The sequence below is a fragment of the Salvelinus sp. IW2-2015 genome, linkage group LG17, assembly GCF_002910315.2.
Source record: "Salvelinus sp. IW2-2015 linkage group LG17, ASM291031v2, whole genome shotgun sequence".
In the NCBI taxonomy this organism is placed as follows: Eukaryota; Metazoa; Chordata; class Actinopteri; order Salmoniformes; family Salmonidae; genus Salvelinus; species Salvelinus sp. IW2-2015.
Window position 1 is genome coordinate 34,486,500 of NC_036857.1, and position 23,359 is coordinate 34,509,858.

General features: G+C 43.4%; 1 protein-coding gene across 5 annotated transcripts; it reads right to left on the reverse strand.

Moving 5' to 3' along the window:
• Window positions 1-905: 905 nt before the first annotated feature.
• LOC111976744 (glucocorticoid modulatory element-binding protein 2) lies at window positions 906-20,898 on the reverse strand. 5 transcript variants are annotated; one of them, XM_070448109.1, is made up of 10 exons: window positions 20,668-20,898; window positions 13,939-14,100; window positions 13,241-13,314; window positions 10,543-10,667; window positions 10,160-10,281; window positions 9,552-9,709; window positions 9,376-9,450; window positions 7,599-7,736; window positions 4,405-4,527; window positions 906-4,223 (listed from the first exon to the last, which is right to left on the reverse strand). In XM_070448109.1, exons 2-10 carry the CDS (start codon window positions 14,067-14,069, stop codon window positions 3,598-3,600), a joined length of 1,572 nt encoding a protein of 523 aa, XP_070304210.1. In that variant the 5' UTR covers window positions 14,070-14,100; window positions 20,668-20,898; the 3' UTR covers window positions 906-3,597. The 5 variants fall into 5 exon arrangements, with proteins under 5 accessions (XP_070304210.1, XP_023861601.1, XP_070304211.1 ...); XM_024005833.2 differs by having other exon boundaries at window positions 10,160-10,263; window positions 20,668-20,896; XM_070448110.1 differs by having other exon boundaries at window positions 10,160-10,295; window positions 13,939-14,033; window positions 20,668-20,895.
• Window positions 20,899-23,359: the final 2,461 nt, after the last annotated feature.

The window sequence follows — 23,359 nt, forward strand, 5'->3', positions numbered from 1 at the left end:
CAGTGATCTTCGGGTCAGAGCTCTAGAAAGAGGCCCGAGTTCCCAAATTGGAATTTTGAGTTGGATGACCATAGATTGTTTTTTTCCCCTCGAGTTCCCAGTTGTCTTCAACTCACTGTAGTCTGATATTATTCAGTTCCAAGTTTGTAGTTGTTTTGAATGCGGCGGGAGTCATGTTGGACTAACAGCATGGCCAATGTATTCAACCTTTTCTGGCCCATGGTGTTGCGTGTGAATGTTTATCCTATTAAGCTTGGAAAAAAGAGACACTTAAACCCAGACTTGGACCACACACCCTCTCCACCAAATAGCAGGCAGGGGAAGCAAAAGTGATTTCTTTGCAACGTTTTAAGTTAACCACTGATTCTTTCCAAACCACTCATTGTTGAATTTGAGATTTCCAACTTGTGTAATGTTTATGTCCACTGGCCAATGAGCACTGATACGTTATATCTATAATTTTCTCTTCATATGACAAGGATTGAAAAGGATTTGCCAGTCGACATGATTCATGATGATGATACCATAGACTTACATTAGAAGTGCCCATCCAAGAAGGCTCAAGGTCATTGGCCACAGATACATTTACAAAATCACGTTATATCTACCGTAGCTTTGATTGGACTGACCATGTCCAAGAGCCTTCTTGGATGGGCACTTCTAATGTAAATCTATGGCAGAACCCAAGGGGCTTGAACTTTCTAGCTTTCCCTGTAGATTTTGCAGTGATGTGTTCTCATGGGTGACAGAACACTGAGCCAATCACGGCACAACTACAGAACATTACCAACCCCTACGCTGTGTATTTTATGCTGTCTGACCCTCCAACACAGAAAGCATGGAGCTAAGTTGAAACACCTGCATTTTGGAGCGGCCTTACTCAAGAAAGCAAAAAAGAGACCATGTTTGTATGCAGCTTTATTAACTAAATGTTTATTTTTTACATTGTTTGCAAACTGATGTTTGCAAACTGATGTGTGACAAGTATTAATGCCTAAATAACATGCAAAAACAGGCAACACATTTCTTTTGCTAAGTCCTGAATGACGGGTCGCCACTGGCTACCATAGAAAAAAGCCCCCCAAAATGTAATCCAATGGACATCTTGCCATTCACCATGTAGTGCCAAAGGTGACCAAATACGCACACATCTTTGGGCACCGCCAACGACCCTAATCTCATTTGATATATATATATTTTTTTTTCTTCGAATTTTAGAATATTTCAACAAACGAGAAGAATACCAATATCAGCAGAAACATGGCCTACAGACCTGCAGCATAGCGAACAGAGGATGATGAGGACCTTTGGTGTTTTCATTTTTAATTGATGTTCAACAATACCTTTCTTAAAATCAATCACAAAACTAAATGGAATGCTGATGAGTGAAATTGGACTAGCACCATCTTGTGGACGAGTAGCCCAAGAGTAGGCCTACATTGCCAAGAGGACAGCGTGGAGCGTTGAACATTGTGGAGTGCCAATGCACATAGGCTCGTGGTGCATTTCAGCATCATGGAGAGCGCCTCTCATTGCAAAATAGGATCTTTCATTGCATTCACAATCAATCATGAGTCAGCTAGAATGATTCACATTGAATAAATCTTTGAAGTTCACTGATTGATTCTAAGAAAATTGGCATTACAATCAAAACGTTTGAACTTTGAACATAAAGTTCCCATAAACTTAAATTACATGGATCACGAAAGGGCAAATCAAACTCAACATTGAAGAATTATTCACGGTTGATGCCATCTGATTTAATTTGCTGTGCACTATGCACCCAAAACCAAGTGCAACGCACCTGTCGACCGTCACTGGCCAAAGATGAGTATCTGGATAACATGAAAACAAATGAAAATATACTGTGTCCGTAAAATGCATTTAGGTTCAGAACTTTTGTGAAACAGCAAAGTTGGAAAAACATGGCAAATAGAAATCACAACTGGATGGTCTTCAGAGATAGATGGGAGGGGTTGAGGGTAGCTGAAGGATGGGACTAAAAATAAACAAAAGATAACTATTGTAAATTCTAAACGGGGTGGTTCGAGCACTGAATGCTGATTCGTTGACAGCCGTGGTATATCAGACCGTATACCACGGGTATGACAAAACATTTATTTTTACAGCTCAAAATTACAGTAAGGCACCTCGGGGGTTTGTGATATATGGCCAATATACGGCTAAGAGCTGTGCCTAGGCACTCCGCGTTTTGTCGTGGTTAAGAACAGCCCTTAGATGTGGTATATTGGCCATATACCACTCCTCCTCGGGCCTTATTGCTTAAATATACTGCGTCCGTAAAATGTATATAGTATGTCAGCTGGACATGTATCACCTGGAAGTTGAAGCCTAAGTGTTGTTGTCCATTAGTTTACTCCAATTAGTGGAGGTAGGGTTAGGGGAAAATAATAAAGGAATATCTGAAGAAGCAAAATAAACACTTCAGCACTCCCTACCGGCATGTTCTGATATCAAGGTGTGGGACTAGTGGCATATTAGAGACATGTCTGAAAACATGCATAGTAAACATTGGCTATTGTAACAGACCGATGCAGTACAATAACAGCTTTCAGAGCGTGTAACGAGCATGAGTAAGTTTAAATAGAAAAACATTGTGTAAAAACAGGGCCATATTTCAACATAAACTTAAGCTTACCTACAGTATTTCATTGCAGCACGACCAGACGGCGAGGTTTACCAGTCATGTAGCCTAGCTTGTGTGCTTTCCCATCAAGCCAGGGTCATGATCATGTGGACTCACTGTTCAAGGTTGCGTTTGATTTGCCCTTTCATGATCCATGTCATTGAAGTTAATGAGAAGACTGGTGAAATTCACAACTCAACGCCTTCTCTGGTCAGAAGAAATGTTACACAAAGCTATTAAAGGTATTGATTTCATGATGAATTGAACAACTGGTTCAGAAATAAAAAGAAATGCCAAATACTTAAGGTTTTCCAGTAATGGCTAGATTTAAGAATTTATACAATTAATTTACAGAGTACACTGACAAGTTCAACAAAACCACCAGTTTGTTCACTTTTCATTTGTTCAAAAATATGAACTATATAATAAAATGCATTGTAATATTCAACAAAAAGTTATATACAGTTATTAAATGTTGAAATGGAAAACCATTCTGATGTTGAAAGATGAGCACTGTAGAATTTACATTTTTAGCACAATGTAAAGAGATAATGTGAACATGGCACCCACACCCCAGTGAAAATGGACACCTGAGAAGAACTAAGAAAATGGCTTTTGAGCAGAGTCGGCATCTACTTGCATGGTTATAAAAATATACACTGTTTTGAATTCCAAACTCAATTCTGCTCAGACATTTTCACCTCTATACACACACACACACAGACACAGACACACAGACACACACACAGACACACACACAGGTGCTTTGAGTAAAATGAGCAGTGCATGTAGTTATACATTTGAAGTAATCTTTACTGATATGGGTCCTTCATAGTTCAACACCACTAGACCTAGGCACTGGTTCCAGTACTTGCCCTCCAAACCAGTGAGGACAAACAGGGCCTCAAGTCCCTGACGTGTTTTTAACACTATAGGAGGAGTACATCTCTCTAACTCTCCACCGTCTCCTTCGCCTCCTGCTCCTCAGTCTCTGGTGCCACACCCTCCTGCACATGAACTTCCACCCGTCTCCCCAACGCTGTGACCTCTGCCGCCGTGCTCTGCAGTGCGTTGTTACCCATAGGCACTGCCACCATGGTAGTGGTGCCCTGGGCCGTGCCCCCAGCCAGGCTCTGTAGCTGGGTGCTCAACGCGGCAGGCAGCGTGATCAGCTGGTAGCCTGGGCTGACCATCTTGACGAAGGCTGAGGTGGCGGATGCGCCCTCCTGAACGGCGGCGGCCGTGGAGAGTACCGTCAAATTGGAGGCATCTGGCCCCAGCTCGCCCGTGGGGGAGGTCAGCACCGTGTAGGTCTGCTGGCTGGCACCGGCTCCCCCCACCGAGAGCACTTTGCACCCAGCAGGCAGGCCTGCCAGCTGGGTGAGGGGCAGAGTGATCTGGGTGGGGGCACTGGACATAACGGCAGGGCCCGAGACAGCGCGGGTGAGGCGTGGGCGTTTGGGCGTGGACGGCACGGCCACGGGAGTTAGGGTCATGAGGACGTTGTTGAGGTGTTGGGATTTGCTCTTTAACTCCTTGGCACGTTTCCTGTGCTCGTCACACTGTTGCTCCAGAGCTACGGAAAAAGACGGGCCAAACTTCATACACAACGCAAAACAGTAACATTTCACATTATTTGCAAAAGGAGCTGCTTCTAAGCCAACTGCAATGAAAATAGTGACATCTAGGAAATCCTCATAACACAAAGGGCTCAAAGACAAACTAACGAAGAATGTTATTGTGAGAATTTAACTCACCGACAAGACTGCGTGAATACTGCTCCCTATGTCGGTCCATCTGGCTCTTGTGACTGGCTAGCACCTTCTTAACCAAGTCGAGCATGCCGAAGTTCTGCACTATATTGTTCAGCAGCACAGCATCTGAGAAGACATAGTCCAACACAGAGAGTAGGAGCATGAAAAGACCGGATTGAAGTGAGAATGGCATTAGGACAGCAGAGAAACAGATCCCACATATATATATATACACACTATATTCAACGAATGGGGGAAACATTTCTGAACAAAGTCCTTGTTTAAGTTGAAATTTTGTTTTAGGACATAACATACAAGCAGAACCATCTTTGTTTATTTTGTCTTATTATAAGACCCTCCCAGGGGTTAAAACAAAAATCCAATGACTGAAACTTAAGGTCGATCGCAGATCAATTATCTGTGGGGCCAAGTTAACCCATCCTTTCATGTAAAAAAAAGTAATGACCATCAAATCATGCTTTAAGGGACTTGTTAGGGCTAGGGTCCTTTTTTCAGAATTTCTGCCTGACTGAAGTGCCCAAAGTAAATGGCCTGTTACTCATTGTCGTTGCCCAAAGATGTGCGGCTGGCTTCCGGGTTAAGTGAGCACTGTGTCAAGAAGCAGTACGGCTTGGCAGGGCCGTGTTTCGGATGACGCATGGCTCTCGACAAAATTGGAGAGAAAAAAAGGGTAAATGTACCAAACACGAAAACGGAAAATACATATGTAGAAACAAGGATAAATGGAAACGGGATGCACCTGAGCTCAATTTCAAGTCTCATAGCAAAGGGTCTGAATACTTATGTAAATAAAGTGTTTTTTATTTTTAATACATTTGCAAACATAAAAAAAAAAACTGGTTTTCTTTTTATCATTATGAGGTATTGTATAGAAAAATAATCCATTTTAGAATAAGGCTGTAGCTTAAAATGTGGAAAAAGTAAAGGGGTCTGAATACTTTCCAAATGCACTGTATACACAAAAGTTTGTGGACACCCCTTCAAAATGTGGCCTGTGGAATGTTGTCCCATTCTTCTTCAAATGGCTGTGCGAAGTTGCTGGATATTGGCGGGAACTGGAACACGCTGTCGTACACGTCGATGCAGAGCATCCCAAACATACTCAATGAGTGACATGTCTGGTGAGTATGCAGGTCGTGGAACAACTGACATTTTCTGCTTCCCGGAATTGTGTACAGATCCTTGCGACATGGGGCCGTGTATTATCATGCTGAAACATGAGGTGATGGCGGTGGATGAATGGCACGACAATGAGCCTCAGGATCTCGTCACGTTATCAGAAAACGTCTCGCCCACACGACACCATCGACACTGTCTGCCATCTGCCCGCTACAGTTGAAACCAGGATTCAAGGTGAGAAGGTGAGCATTTGCCTATTGAAGTCGGTTACAACACCAAACTGCAGTCAGTTCAAGACCCTGACAGTTTGTGCAGAAATTCTACAGTTGTGCAAACCCACAGTTTCATCAGCTGTCCGGGTGGCTGGTCTCAGATGATCCCGCCGAATGTGGAGGTCCTGGGCTGGTATGGTTACATGTGTTCTGTGGTTTTGAGGCTGGTTGGACTTACTGCTAAATTCTCTAAAACAATGTTGGAAGTGGCTTATGGTTGAGAAATTAACATTCCATTATCTGGCAACATCTCTGGTGGACATTCCTGTAGTCAGCGTGCAATTGGCATGCTCCCTCAAAACTTGAGACATCTGTGACATTGTGTTGACAAAACTGCACATTTTAGAGTGGCCTTTTATTTTCTCTAGCACAAGGTGCACCTGTGTAATGATCATGCTGTTTAAACAGCTTCTTGATATGCCACACCTGTCAGGTGGATCAATTATCTCGACAAAGGAGAAATGCTCACTAACAGGTTTTTTCCAAGATGGCGTAGCAGTCGGACGTGTGTTTTTGTCTTGTCCCGTCCTGTATATGTCGTTTTCTTCGTATATATATTTTAAATCTCACTTTCCATCTACGGACTGAATATACTCTCCTGCAACCCGCCTCACCCAATTTGGTACGGATCTGCTATTTTTATACTTTAGAACCGGAACCCCCTTCAGAAGCTAGCCAGCTAACTAGCTAGTAGTCATTTAGCCACTGCTAGCGGTCCTCACCGTTAACTCGGACATCAGCCAGCCTCAACCCAGTCAATTCCTGCCAGTCTGCACAGCGCGATATCAGCCCAGAGCACATCGGACTGCTTTTTCTCTACAACATTTCCGGATTCCTACCACCAGCTCTGAACCTTTACACCGGATCATCGCAGCTAGCTAGCTGCTATCCGAGTGGCTACTCCTGGCTAACGTCTCTGTCCCGAAGCAAGCACCAGTTAGCCTGGAGCTAGCCTGGAGCTAGGCCCATCTCCCGGCTAGCCAAAGAGGTCCACCAGCCAATTCTTGGGCTACAATACTTATTTTGCCAGTTGCCCTGGACCCTTTACTGCCGACACAGAGCCCCGCTGATCCATCACGACTGGTCTGCCGACGTAACCGTCCGAGGTAACCGTCAACAGGCTCTTCCATTGCGATGTCGCCGGATGCCCATCTGCTAACCCCGGCCCGCTAGCTGTCTGAATCGCCGTGTCTCCAGCTCGCCGAGCGTAACAGCAACTACGGAATTGGCTCCATGACTCATCTTGTGCTACTCATTGGACCCTATGATCACTTGGCTACACATGCCTCTCCCTAATGTCAATATGCCTTGTCTATTGCTGTTTTGGTTAGTGATTGTCTTATTTCACTGTAGAGCCCCAAGCCCTGCCCAATATGCCTTAGATAGCCCTTTTGTTCCACCCACCACACATGCGGTGACCTCACCTGGCTTAACTGGTGCCGCCAGAGATGCAACCTCTCTCATCCTCACTCAATGCCTATGTTTACCTCCACTGTACTCACATCCTACCATACCCTTGTCTGTACATTATGCCTTGAATCTATTCTACCGTGCCCAGAAATCTGCTCCTCCAGAAGTTATTTTCGGTCATAAGAGACGGTAGCAGCAACATTATGTACACAATAAGTACAAAATAGGTTATACAAAACGGAACATAAAAAAAAAAAAATAGCACAATTGTTTGGGAGAATGTAAAACGTCAGCCATGTTCTTCGGCGCCATCTTATATTATCCACACACACACATACAGAGAGAGATCATTTAATTGAGAGAAGCCCCACTGACCGTTGACCTGCAGGGGAGGCTCAGTGATGCGCTCCTGCATTCCCTTTAGCACCTTTTGAATCTCCTTCTGGAAGTCCTCCACCACTTCCTCCAGCAACCCAGCCTCCTTCAGACCCCTCCAGAAGGTCACAGAATCCTCTGGAACAAAGCAAGCACACACACACCAGAAAGTCGCTTCTAAACAACGTACTAAATACTCTGAAAGAGATATTCAGAGTTAAATAAAACACGGTTTATGCCGGATTGCCAGAGTTGTGACTTTCTAGTAAATCAGTGGTTTTCAAACCTCTCCCTGGGGACTCCCAGAAGTTTCACAATTTTGTTGTAGCCCTGAACGAGCTCACCTGATGTATCTATTCAAGGACTTGATGATACACTACATGACCAAAAGTATGTGGACACCTGCTGGTCGAACATCTTATTCCATAATCATGGGCATTAATATGGAGTTGGTCCCCCCATTTGCTGTTATAAAAGCCTCCGCTCTTCCACTAGATGTTGGAACATTGCTGCGGGGGACTTCCTTCCATTCAGTCACAAGAGCATTAGTGAGGTTAGGCACTGATGTTGGGCAATTATGCCTGGCTCGCAGTCGGCGTTCAATTCATCCCAAAGGTGTTCGATGTGGTTGAGGTCAGGGCTCTCAAGTTCTTCCAAACCGATCTCAACAAACCATTTCTGTATGGACCTCATTTTGTGCACAGGGACATTGTGTTGCTGAAAAAGGAAAGGGCCTTCCCCAAACTGTTGCCACAAAATTGGAAGCAAAGAATAATCTATATCACTGTATGTTGTAGCGTTAAGATTTCCCTTCACTGTAACTAAGGGGCCTAGCCTGAACCATGAAAAACAGCACCAGACCATTATTCCTCCTTCACCAAATGTTACAGTTAGCACTATAAATTGGGGAAGGTAGTGTTCTAGGGAACCAGGGAACGCGTTTCCACTGCTCCAGAGTCTAATGTCGGCGCGCTTTATACCACTGTGAGGCTGCTCGGCCATGGAAACCCATTTCATGAAGCTCCCCATGAACAGTTCTTGTGACAGGAAGTTTGGAACTCGGTAGTGAGTGTTGCAACCGAGGACAGCACTCTGCGGCCCCGTTCTGTGAGCCTGTGTGGCCTACCATTTCGCGGCTGAGCTGTTGTTGCTCCTGGACGTTTCCACTTCACATTAACAAAACTTACAATTGACCGGGCAGCTCTAGCAGGGCAGGAATTTGACGAACTGACTTGTTGGAAAGGTGGCATCCTATGACGGTGCCACGTTGAAAGTCACAGTTCTTCAGTAAGGCCATTCTACTGCCAATGTTTGTCTATGGAGATTGCATGTCTGTGTGCTCAATTTTATACACCCGTCAGCAACAACTGTAGCTGAACTAGCCAAATCCACTAATTTGAAGGGGTATCCACATACTTCTGTGTGTGTGTGTGTGTGTGTGTGTGTGTGTGTATATATATATATATATATGTGTGTGTGTGTAGGTTGACAAGTTGAATTACGTGGGCTAGCTGTGGAATAGTTCAAATACATGGAACGTCTGCGGGTGCCCAAAGAGCGATTTGAAAACCTCTACAGTAAAAAGAGATTGATTAAGAGAGTAAGTGTACATCATGATCACACTTATAACTGTCAGATCTAAGTGCTCTAAGTGCACTGTCATGTGATTGGAAAAGCAGTTACGGCCATTACGCGACTGAGTGTCTTAAGTATTGAACGTTGAACGTCTAAAGTAATCTAGCCTAATTTCTAAGCAAAGTGGCCAGTTAAAACTCACCTCCTATGGCCGTGACCCATTCCGTGGTGTCGTCTGATGATCCCTCTGTTGGAAACGTGGCCGGTGATCCGTTCACTAGAATGACATCATGGTAAGCGTTGAACACCTCAAATGTTACACAATTCTTTCCAAAGACTAGGATGTGAGTGGATCCCGGTGTGCGTCGGTGTGTTTACCGTCAGATAAGGAAGGAGTGACAGGAACATATTCGGTGGACTGCTGGCTGCTGAGTGACACTCTGGTCCCCACCAGGTCAATCTTAGTACTGCGGCAGGTGTTGGAGCACACCTTGGAGTGCTGGTAGAAATCCAACTCGCCTGAGTCCATGATTTTCCTATGGGAAATTATATCATACACCATTAATCAGCTGCCAGACAGCATCAGAGAAAGTCTTATCTCCCAACAAAGTGCAGCGTCGCGTTCATTAGGGGATGCAATGGAAAACTATTTAAAACATTTTGCAACCGAAAGCAAAAATAAGCATTTCTTATTCAGTCCAGGTAGACCCTTCCCTGTTTCAGCCCATTTGAAACATGTTTCTTTCATTTAGTAGCTATTGAACATGACCCAGGCCTTACTAAACTAGTGCAATGGAAGCACCCTTCATTTATTTTATGTTACAGTGCCACCGTGTGGCACATTTCAGAACTGCAAAATGATTGATAATCCATTTTGCAGACTGGCAGTGTAGAACTCTACTCAATTCTTTGCATGGAGAACCATACGGTTCACATTGTAAATTCTTTGTGCAAACCCAAGTGTGCATCCCTTCGAAGCCACTGACCTGATCATAGTGCCGTTCACGCGAATGGCTCTCTTCCAGTCCTTCAATGTAGATTTCCCAGCCAGATAGACAAATTCCTTGGGACTGATGAGATGCTCATTGAACTGGAACAGAGATTGACCCTGATGATGTCGGTCTTATTCATGAGTGCACATCGTAGCAAAATGGTGTGTAAAAGAAAACAAGCGTTTCTTATTGGACAAGTTCAGCCTGTTTTTTTTCTTTGTTTAGGGCCAAATGAACATGACCCGGTACCTCCATTCCTTTCTTTGTGCGCATATCATGGGGATAATAAACCTCAAAATGATGATTTGATAGGACTGTGAAAGACTGAGTTGAACTTGGCTAAAATGGCTAAAAAGTGGGTTAAAAATCAGACATACTTGGACACATTTGACGTTGATGCCAGGGCAAACAAACTTCTTCCAGACCAGGGTGCCCTTCACGTCCCCACAAGTGATTGGGTACACCAAATCAGCTTCCACATCCATCTCCTCTGACAGCTTCACTGCTCAGACAGAGAGGCAGATTACAAGCCAGCATTTAATTAATTTGATCATTTAAGACATGCACACAGCCACTTTACAAAAACTAAGTGATGGTTTAGGGAAGTAGAATGGCGCCAGAGGGGATGGCTGACGTTTTACAACTGTGCTATTTTGTTAGTTTTTTTGCAACTTATTTTGTACATCATTTTGCTGCTACCATCTCTTATGACCGAAAATAACTTCTGAATATCAGAACAGTGATTACTCCCCTCGAACTGGAAGAAACTTTTTCAATTAACGAGTCCGACATGAAGGATATACTGCTTTCTCGGGAACAGGCCCAAATCCCCATCATTTGCATGAAAAAATGACGGAGAAAAAGGGGGCGGAGGTCAGGCTGCCTTCTGAGAATTCGTAGGCGAGCGAGTAAACCCTCACTGCCATCCGTTCTATTGGCCAACATGCAATCATTGGAAAATAAAATCAATGACCTACGATCAAGATTATCCTAAAAATGGGACATTATCTCTTGTGTTTCACAGAGTCGTGGCTGAACGATGACACTGACAATATAGAGCTGGCAGGATTTTCCATGCACCGGCAAGACAGAGAAGCTACGTTTGGTAAGACGAGGGGTGGGGGTGTGTGTCTTTTTGTCAATCACAGCTGGTGTACAATGTCTAATATTAAAGAAGTCTCTAGGTATTGCTCACCTGAGGTAACTTATGATAAGCTGTAGACCACACTATCTATTTACCACAGAAAAAAAACGATGCTGGCACTAAGACAGCACTCAACCAACTGTATAAGGCCGGCGCTCCTAGTGGCCGGGGACTTTAATGCAGGCAAACTTAAATCCATTTTACCTCATTTCTACCAGCATGTCATATTTGCAACCAGAGGATCACCTTTACTCCACACAGAGATGCATACAAAGCTCTCCCCCACCCTCCATTTGGCAAATCTGACCATCATTCTATCCTCCTGATTCTTGCCTACAAGCAAAAACTAAAACAGGAAGTACCAGTGACTCGCTCAATACGGAAGTGGTCAGATGACGTGGGTGCTATGCTACAGGACTGTTTTGCTAGCACAGACTGGAATATGTTCTGGGATTCATCCAATGGCATTGAGGAGTATACCACCTCAGTCACTGGCTTCATCAATAGGTGCATCAACGACTTCGTCCCCACAGTGACTGTACGTACATATCCCAACCAGAAGCCATGGATTACAGGCAACATCCACATCGAGGTAAAGGCTAGAGCTGCCGCTTTCAAGGAGCGGGAGACTAATCCGGACACTTATAAGAAATCCCGCTATGCCCTCAGATGAACCATCAAACAAGCAAAGCGGCAATACAGTATTAAGATTGAGACCTACTACAACAGCTCTGGCGCTCGTCGGATGCGGCAGGGCTTCAAAACTATTATGGACTACAAAGGGAAACCCAGACGCTTCCCTGACCGATTCTTCAATACCTACAGACCACCATAGTTCCTTTGCCCAAGAAAGCGAAGGCAACCTGCCTAAATGTTTACCGCCCCGTAGCACTCACGTCGGTAGCCGGTGCTTTGAAAGGCTGGTCATGCCTCACATCAACAGCATCCTCCCGGACACCGTAGACCCACTCCAACTCGCATACCGCCCCAACAGATGTCCCAATCTCAATCACACTCCACACTGCCCTTTCTCACCTGGACAAAAGGAACACCTATGTGAGAATGCTGGGGCGGCAGGTACCCTAGAGGTTAGAGCGTTGGACTAGTAACCGAAAAGTTGCAAGATCGAATCCCCGAGCTGACAAGGTAAACATCTGTCATTGAGACCACCTATAGGGAGGAGGTCAGAGACCAGGCAGTGAGTTAGAGGAATTTGTACAGCATAACTAGCTGTGCCCTTATTATTTATTATGAATACCGCTAAACAGTCTGTCACAAACATCACAGAGTTATGTTTAGATTCATCATCAAGCGCATGGCAGTGACAATGTCCTGATCAGCATATAACTTTACCTTAGGCTCCTTCAGGCCATTATTAGGAAAACATTATTCCTTATAGTCCAAGGCCCTTACATGTTCTGTTTAGAGGCGAATTGGCTCTGGCAGCCAAAAACTACATGAATTGATTCGGTACGGTTCTAGAACAAAGCCATACGCTTTCATATCACATCAAAATGATTTCAAATGCGAAATATACCCTTACTGTACACTGTTTTAACACAGTTGCAGCCGACAGTGGTTCAGTGACAACACGTTTGTGGTGTCAGTCTTCGGTTTACACACAGGTGTTCGGAGACACAGATAGCTAATTAGCACAGGTAMTCGACTGTCTTTCATTTGTTTRCCCGTAAACAAGCGCTGCAACATGGAACTATGGCAGTGTGGGAAACCGATAAAAAAGGTGTAGTAATAAAACCTTTTATTTATTGTTGCTGATATGAAGGATACGTTCCTTCGGTTTCCAAAACCGTACCGCAAGTGATGAGTGTTAATGTTTAGAGCAAGTGTCTGGGATCTTAAACCTCCCCCGGCCAAGAGATACTATTGTCAATAGGCGCTAAAGGTAGTTTGCGTGAATGGGTTAACTTTACCTAGGACTGCCTCCTTTGTCACAGTGATGGTGGCGTCGGTTTCTGACTCCACGCTTCCATCTGGAAGTTCCTCCCTGAATGGCATAGAGAAACTCCAATAAGTCAATAAGCCATAGAGAAAGCTCAGTGAGTGTTAAATCAAAGACAATATGCAGCACCCCAGATGAGAGGGGACAGATACTATCAAGCGTACCACTACCAAAGACTAGTCTATGCCCTAGTAGGGCATAGGCTACCAAGACTCGACTATGCCCGTCTTTGGTAGTGGTATGCTTGATTACAAACCTACTACCACCACTAGGGTTYACCTTTTGAATATATGTAACCTGATGAGGAAAAACTCAAATAGTCTTATGTAACATAAGGTATAGGCCAGTGGCGGCTGCTAATGGGAGGACGGCTCATAATGGCTGGAACAGAGCGAACGGAGTATCAAACACATTAAGAAAAATATGTATTTGATACAATTCCACTCATTCCGTTCCAGACATTACCATGAGCCCGTCCTCCCCAATTAAGGTGCAACCAACATCCTATGGTATAGGGCTAAGGGGTATCACTGACTCAAAGTGACTGAGGTTTGTGTGTATGGTAAACACACAATTAACTCACTCTGTTTTAGGCTTTAATACTTCCCTGATTGGTCTGGAGAAGCTGTCACGGGACTTTAATCTCAGTGTGTGTGTACCACCACTCACCCTGCCTGGGTCAGCTCTGTAGCCACCAGCACAGTCTTCACCACCTCTGCAGCCGAGCCCTCCCCTGCTCCATCCGGCGTTGTCACGACTACCACCTCCTCCACATTAACATTGACCTCAGATGATGCCATGGGGGGAGGGGTGGGGTGTCAGCAGGTCTCACTGAGTGATACAGGCACAGTTCTGTGCCAATGATGAAATTTGACATTCCAAAGCACATCTCCCTTCAATGTCTTTTAGGCTGGTTTAGCTTGCATGATATATGGGGTGGGCTATTATTGGTAATTGACAGAAGTGTACTGGGTCTCTTCACTATGGCTACCACCAACTGGCCTTTCAGAGGTGATTGATCATACTTTTGCTTGGGCCGCCATTTGGCAARGTACGCTAGTTAGTAGGGACGTAACGAGTCACCAATATGCATCGGTCCCTGGTTAAAATGTTTAAGATATGAGTGTATCTGTCTGCAGTCTCCAAACAGATCTAAAATGTAGCATGCGTCAGTCAGAAACATCACCAGTTCACAAAATAATGATCATATTAGGCATACTTTTAACCATCCAAAAATACCTAATCTTTTGTGACATCTGATGCGTTCTCTCCTTCAGCGTCGAACTGAGCATGTAACTGTGCTGACAGTCGTTGATCAATAAGTCATCTTGCATTGCAAACAATCCCAGGCAATATCAGTAGCCAAACTGTGCACTGTACACTCCGCTGACCAACAAGAGGCTTCATTAGTTGAGTGACAACCAATGCAATTTGTTAGGCTATTATCAAATGCACTGTTAGTGTTTTACCAGAATAAAGTGTCCGAATCAGCCTTCTAATTGGGGCTTAGTTTAGTTTAGCTTTAAACCATAAAGATGGGCAACTTTGATGGGGGTGGGGGCACCAAAAAATCTGAACTCAATATGAGGGGCTGCAGTTGCTCACAAGTCTGATATCTGAGTGAGACCYACTAACAACATTTGTTTTTAAAATGGGGGCCCCCCCGGCCAGTATTCGGCCACGATAACAAGCTTATATAGCTGGCAACTAAACTAACTTAGCAATAAATAAATTGTTGCTGACATGGGCTAATTGATTGATTGTCAGTGACTGACATAAGAGAGAAACTGCTAATGCACAACCCAATTTCGAATTTGCGTATTTTACTTTTCTAACTCGTAAGTTAAGACTCCGACTGAGTTCCTAAATAAATAAATGTTTGTGGAAATGTATCCGAGTGCCTTCAAAAATGGGGGACCATTTGCCCGTCCCTGCTTTAAACAATCAGTGTATATGTTATTTTTTCTATATACAGGGTAAAGTTGATAACTTCATAGCGAGGACAGCAATCGCTTTTGCTAGCACGGTGAAAGCAAGAGGAGAAAAGTTCACTCCGTAAAAACTTCCAAACGGTCTAAAGCAGGGGTGTCAAACTCATTCCCATGGAGGGCCTAGTGTCTGCTGGTTTTATTTTCTTCCTTTCAACTAGACAACCAGGGGAGGCCAGTTTCTTACTTAACAGTGGCCTTAACTCATCAATCAAGTACAAGCGAGTGAAAACCCGCAGGCACTCGGCCCTCCGTGGAACGAGTTTGACACATGGTCTAAACCATTTGATTTTGAGACTGGATGAAAATCGAAAGTTGTGCTACACACACACAAAAATATAAAAAAGCAACAATTTAAAAGATTTGACAGTTAGTTCATATAAGGAAATCAGTTAATTGAAATAAATTCATTAGGCCCTAATCTACGGTTTTCACATGACTGGGAATAAAGATTAAAAAATTAAAAAAACTTTTTAGGGTATTTAAATATAAAAAAAAGGTCCTCGAACTTGTCACGGTATATTTCTGTGCATTCAAAATTGCCATCAATAAAATACAATTGTGTTGATTGTCCATAGCTTATGACTTCCCATACCATAACCCAACCGCCATAATGGAGCACTCTGTTTACAACGTTGACATCAGCAAACCGCTCGCTCACACGACGCCATACACGTGATCTGCGGTTGTGAGGCCAGTTGGACATACTGCCAAATTCTCTAAAACGACATTGGAGGCAGCTTATAGCAGAGAAATGCACAAAACTTGACATCTGCAGCACTATGTGACAAAATTGCGCATTTTAGAGAGGCCTTTTGTCCCCAGCACAAGGTGTACCTGTGTAATGAGCATGCTGTTTAAATCAGCTCTCAGGTGAAGAAATGCTGAAAATTATTCAAACAATCAGAATGGAGAAAGACCCATTGAAATCACCTAGAATGTATGTCTTGCCACCCTAGTCACACACTACTCAAAGCATAGTTAGAACTTGTATTATTCAAAAACATAAAATACCATCAAATGGTTTAATTTATTTTAAATACTGTGATAGCCCTAGCCCACGACCCGATTTTGATATCTGAACATTCTCACGTTCCCAACCATTATTTAAGATCCAATATTGACTTTATTTGGGGCTATGGCAGTCAATTGAACAACATTCTAACAGTATGTCTCTTAACTCACCATTACATACTTTTAAATGTGGGGTTATGACAGTCAATAGCAAATTAGTCTGACATAATGCATCATATTTCACCACCACTAATGAGATGGCTGTGCTTGATGCATGTCGCGTCGGAGATACTCAAAGTTAGGGGGCCTGGTTGACAGTGCGCAGCCCATCGCTGCTGTCACATCCAACCTGGATTGATATTTGGTTTTAACGCAGACGAGAGCACCGAGTGCTTTCAACACAACTGGGAACTCTGAAAAAATACGAGGTCAAATCATGACGTCTGATCTTCAGGTTGGAAAGTCAGAGCTCTAGAAAGAGGCCCAAGTTCCTGGGTTGGAATTACGAGTTGGATGACCATTCAAAACCTATTTCCCACCCCAGTCGGAGCTCGATTTTCCCAGTTGAACGTGGCATTAATGATCAGAGGGAGACGGCAGGGTATTCCCTTTGTGGCAGGAACCAAAACTCCTCTGTAGTGACCCATGAATGCATTCGGTCACATGACAGCTCAATCAGCTGTTTGATTTCACTTACTGGCGTGTCAACTGAGCCAGGATCACAGTCAAACAGAAATCATTATTTCTTCTGAATCCACTAATTCAGTCACTCACCTGTAGAATGTTTTCTATTTAACCTGCATGCCTGTTCAGTTTCCCAAATATGTACAGTACCAGCCAAAAGTTGCCCCACCTACTCATTTCAAGTGAGCTGTTATTGCCCTAATATGGACTTTGTCTTTTACCAAATAGGTCAATCTTCTGTATACCACCCCTACCTTGTCACAACACAACTGATTGGCTCAAAACGCATTAAGGACAGAAATCCCACAAATTAACAAGGCACACCTGTTAATTGAAATGCATTCCAGGTGACTACCTCATGAAGCTGGTTGAGAGAATGCCAAGAGTGTGCAAAGCAGTCAAGGCAAAGGGTGGCTACTTTGAAAAATATAAAATATAAAAATACATTTTAATTTGTTTAACACTTTGGTTACTACATGATTCCATGTGTTATTTCATAGTTGATGTCTTCACTATTATTCTACAATGTAGAAAATAGTAAAAATAAAGAAAAACCCTTGAATAAGTAGGTGTCCAAACTTGATATATATATATATAGAAATATCACATTTACATAAGTATTCAGACCATTTACTCAGTACGTTGTTGAAGTACCTTTGGCAGTGATTACTGCCTTGAGTCTTCTTGGGTATGATGCAACACGCTTGGCACACCCGTATTTGGGGAGTTTCTCCCATTCCTCTCAAGCTCTGTCAGGTTGGATAGGGAGCGTCGCTGCACAGCTTTTTTCAAGTCTCTCCATGTTCGATCGGGTTCAAGTCCGGGCTCTGGCTGGGCCAACTCAAGGACATTCAGGGACTTGTCCTAAAGCCCCTCCTGCGTTGCCTTGGCTGTGTGCTTAAGGTTGTTGTCCTGTTGCAAGGTGAACCCTTGCCCCAGTCTGAGGTCCGGAGCACGTTTTCATCAAGGATCTCTTGGTACATTGCTACGTTCATCTTTCCCTTGATCCTGACTAGTCTCATGGTCCCTGCCACTGAAAAATATCCCCACAGCATGCTGCTGCCATCACCATGCTTCACTGAAGTAACGGTGCCAGGTTTCCTCCAGACTTGACATTCAGGCCAAATAGTTCAATCTTGGTTTCATCAGACCAGAGAATCTTGTTTCTCATGGTCCGAGTCCTTTAGGAGCCTTTTTGCAAACTCCAAGTGGGCTGTCATGTGCCTTTTACAGTGGCTTCAGTCCAGACTGAAGAGTAACTTTTATTATGGGGTAGTGTGTGTAGATTGATAAAGCCATTTTATTTAAATCTGTTTTAGAATAACATTCTGACCAGACCGCACGCCAGACGTCTGCCATCATGCGCATGTTGATTTTGTCCCCCCACACACCAGACGCGATCAGGACAAGCAGTTTGAAATATCAAAACAAACTCTGAACCAACTATTAACATTTTGGGACAGGTCAAAAAGCATTAAACATTTATGGCAATTTAGATAGCTAGCTTGCTGTTGCTAGCTAAGTTGTCCTGGGATATAAATATCGGGTTGTTATTTTACCTGAAATGCACAAGGTCCTCTACTCCGACATTTAATCCACAGATAAAAGGGTAAAAGTTTTTTCTAGTAATCTCTCCTCCTTCTTCTGACTTTATTTGGCAGTTGGCAACCAACCTTAAGGTGCATTACCACCACCAACTGGAGTGTGGACCTCAGTTCATCTTTCATTCACCCACGTGGGTATATGCTTCTAAAAACCAATGAGGAGATGGTATATGCTCTTAAAAACCCACGTGTCAATGAGGAGATGGGAGAGGCAGGACTTGCCAAGTTCTATTTTAGCACCTGGCTATGCAGACGCTCGCACGCAGTGTGGGTGCAATTATTGCATGACATGTTTCGTACATTTATTTTACTACGCTCGCACACTCGACGTGTGCAGTCTGGTCAGCATGTACGGCTGTAACGTAAAAAATTTGGGAAAAGGGGAAGGGGTGTGAATACTATCGGAATGCACTGTAGACACACACACAAAAGTATGTGGACACCGCTTCAAATTAACAGATTTGGCTATTTCAGCCACACCCATTGCTGACAGGTGTAAAAAAAACACACACAGCCATGCAATCTCCATAGACAAGCACTGGCAGTAGAATGGCCCGTACTGAAGAGCTCAGTGACTATCAACGTGACACTGTCATAGGATGCCACTTAACACTACAGCATTCAATGACATTCTAGACGATTCTGTGCTTCCAACTTTTTGGGGAAGGCCCTTTCCTGTTTCAGCAACACAATGCTCTCGTGGACATAGCAAGGTCCATAGAGAAATGGTTGGTCGAGATCGGTGTGGAAGAACTTGACTAGATTGCACAGAGCCCTGACCTCAACCACAACGCATCACCGGGGGCAAACTACCTGCCCTCCATGACACCTACAGCACCAAACATCACAGGAAGGCCAAAAAGATAATCAAGGATAACAACCACCCGAGCCACTGCCTGTTCACACCGATACCATCCAGAAGGCAAGGTGCATCAAAGCTGGGACCGAGAGACTGAAAAACTGCTTCTATCTCAAGGCCATCATACTGCTAAACAGCAATCACTAACTCAGAGAAGCTGCTGCCTACATTGAGACCCAATCATTGGCCACTTTAATAAACGGGTCACTCGTCACTTGAAACAATGACACCTTAAATAATGTTTACATATCTTACATTACTCATATCATATGTATATACTGTATTTTATACAGCGATCACTCATCCATATATGTACATATTCTCATCCACCCCTTTATATTGTGTGTATAAGGTAGTTGTTGGGGAATTGTTAGATTACTTGTTAGATTTTACTGCACTGTCGGAACTAGAAGCACAAGCATTTCGCTACACTCGCATTACCATCTGCTAACAATGTGTATGTGACCAATAATATTTGATGAAACACCTTTGGGATGAATTGGAACGTCGACTGCGAGCCAGGCCTAATCAACCAGCATCATTAGACTCCACTCTACTGTGAAGGCTTTCCACTAGATGTTGGAATATTGCTGAGGGGACTTGCTTCCATTCAGCCAACAAGAGCATTAGTGAGGTCGCAACTGATGTTGGGCGATTTAGGGCGTTCAAATTCATCCCAAATGTGTTCGATGGGGTTGAGGCATGATCTACACTACATATACACAAAAGTAACTAGAATCGTCTTGAAAGGGAAATATGCACATGCCTACTAAGTAGTTAGGGTTGAATATTATGTAGAGGGCCTGACTAACAAACTAAGACATTTGGAATCAACGCTATTGAACTAGATGTTACGTATAACGTTAGCTCTTCTCATTGCAGTTTTTGTGCTGTAGCTACAACATTATTCATGGTATAAGAAGCTAGTTGGGTGGCTAAGTTTAGCATGTCAAGCCAGGCCCAAACAAGGCAGAGATACTTGTTGTGCTATGACGCACTAGTTGGATAGTTCACTAAGTTAGCGGAACCATACACTGACATTTCATGATAAACTGAGCTTCACTGTTAACGCACAGCGAGCCAACGCCAGCCATCTACGCCGTGGGGATGAAATAACGTAGCACGTTACGACGGCCCGACCGAAGCGTCCAGTGTTTACGTTATGCTGCGTCATGAAGAGCAGTTGCTTGCTAACAACAGGGGCACATATATGCCTGCTTTATAGTACTGTAAAACTTTCTCGTCTTACCTTTTTCAGAAATAGCTGCTGTTGTAGTGGTCAAGAATAACGCTAACGTTTCTCAAAGTTCACGAGCGTAGGTTAAGCGCGGTCACTGGATGGTTACGTCACAAATAGAGCAAGATGTTTCACCGGATGTATAAAGATGAAGCATCCGGTTGAAGGTTCCACTCACCACCAAATATGGTAAGGAGAGGAAGCCCAGTAGCCGGCAGTGGGAGAAGATGGAGCGAGATTGAACTGGGCTGACATTCTGCTGATTTTCTCATCGAAGAAAAGTCCGATCTGAATAAATGTTTCTGTTCCCAAATCTAAAAGATGTTACGAACAGAGTGCAATATGTTCTGTATACGTGGCCCTTTGCCAAAGTAAAAAAAAATGCATTGTTTAAAAGAGGCGGAAGAGCGAATTGAGTTATTGCACACGTGCACTTCACCGTAGTGAAAAAAAAAGTTTTGTATTTTTTCAAGTCAAACAGTTTGCGATAGTTTGACTATGATTGGTGTTAAAACAATTATAATTAAATTATTAAATGAAATCATACTCTACCTTAACCACAATGTATTTAAATATGCATTGGTTTGTTATGAAAAATAATGCTATTAAGCATTTGCATTTAAAGTATAACTTTTTAATGTATAGAAACAAAGTGCATATAAATCTAACCATTCAAAATGAATACAATCTGAACAGCATAATTGATTATTGCACCATATCAAAGAAAAATAAATAACAATTTGCAAAACTGCAGCATCGCACAAATTGAAATAAATGTAAAAAAGAAGGATGCTATTACACTTTTTTATTTATTTTATTTCACCTTTATTTAACCAGGTAGGCTAGTTGAGAACAAGTTCTCATTTATAACTGCGACCTGGCCAAGATAGAGCAAAGCAGTGCGACACAAACAACACAGAGTTACACATGGGCTAAACAAATGTACAGTCAATAACACAATAGAAAAGGTTATATACAGTGTGTGCAAATGTAGTAAGATTAGGGAGGCAAGGCAATAAATAGGCCATAGTGGCGAAATAATTACAATTTAGCAATTAAACACTGGAGCGATAGATGTGCAGAAGATGAATGTGCAAGTAGAGATACTGGGGTGCAAAGGAGCAAAAAAATAAGTAACAATATGGGGATGAGGTAGTTGGATGGGCCATTTACAGATGGGCTATGTATAGGTGCAATGATCGGTAAGTTGCTCTGACAGCTGATGCTTAAAGTTAGTGAGGGAGATATGTTTCCATCTTCAGTGATTTTTGCAATTCGTTCCAGTGATTTTTGCAATTCGTTCCAGTCATCATCAATACACAATACACATCAATACACAATATTCCTCGTTTGGGAAGAAACAAGCCTGAAACCTTGAACAAAGACTGTTGACATCTAGTGAAAGCCATATGAATTGCAATCTGGGAGCTGGAATTGCATATTCCCAATAGCTTTCAACTGTAAGAGCATGGGATCTCAAAAAAATACAATTTCTGGTTGGTTTGTCTTTGGATTGTCTCCTACCATATCAATTGTGTTATAGTCTCATACATTATTTTAACATTTCTACAAACTTCAAAGTGTTTTCTATCCAATGGTACCAATTATATGAATATCCTGACTTCTGGGCCTGAGTAACAGGCAGTTTACTTTGGGCACGTCAGTCAGACAGGAAGTGGAGAAAATAGACCCTAGCCTGAAGAAGTTTTTTAAATGGAAGACATTTGGAACCACCTAGAGTCTTCCTAGAGCAGGCCGCCCGGCCAAACTGAGAAATCGCGGGAGAAGGGCCTTGGTCAGGGAGGTGACCAACAACCCGATGGTCACTTTGATTGAGCACCAAAGTTTCTCTGTGGAGATGGAAGAACCTTCCAGAAGGACAACCATCTCTGCAGCACTCCACCAATCCAGCCTTTATGGTGAAGTAGCCAGACGGAAGCCATTCCTCAGTAAAAGGCACATGACAGCCCGCTTGGAGTTTGCCAAAAGGCACCTAATGGACTCTCAGACCATGAGAAACAAGATTCTCTGGTCTGATGAAACCAAGATTGAACTCTACGGCCTGAATGCCAAGCATCATGTCTGGGATGTTTTTCAGTGGCAGGGACTGGGAGACTAGTCAGGATCGAGGGAAAGATGAACGGAGCAAAGTACAGAGAGATCCTTGATGAAAACCTGCTCCAGAGCATTCAGGACCTCAGACTGGGGGCGAAGGTTCACCTTCCAACAGGACAACAACCCTTAGCACAGAGCCAAGACAAGGCAGGAGTGGCTTCCGGACAAGTCTCTGAATGTCCTTGAGTGGTCCAGCCAGAACCCGGACTTGAACCCGATCGAACATCCCTGGAGAGACCTGGAAATAGCTGTGCAGCAACGCTTCCCATACAACCTCACAGAGCTTGATAGGATATGCAGAGAAGAATGGGAGAAACTCCCCAAATACAGGTGTGCCAAGCTTGTAGCATCATACCCCTTAAGGCTGTAATTGCTACCAAAGGTGCATCAACAAAGTAATGAGTAAAGGGTCTGAATACTTATGTAAATGTGATATTTCCATTTTTGGGGTATTCTGTGTAGATTGATGGGGGGGGGGGGATCTTTTTAATCCTTTTTAGAATAAGGCTGTAACGTAACAAAATGTGGATAAACTCTTGAACGGTAGTGTATGTCCCAGAGACATCCAACTGTCCCATAGATCTGGTTT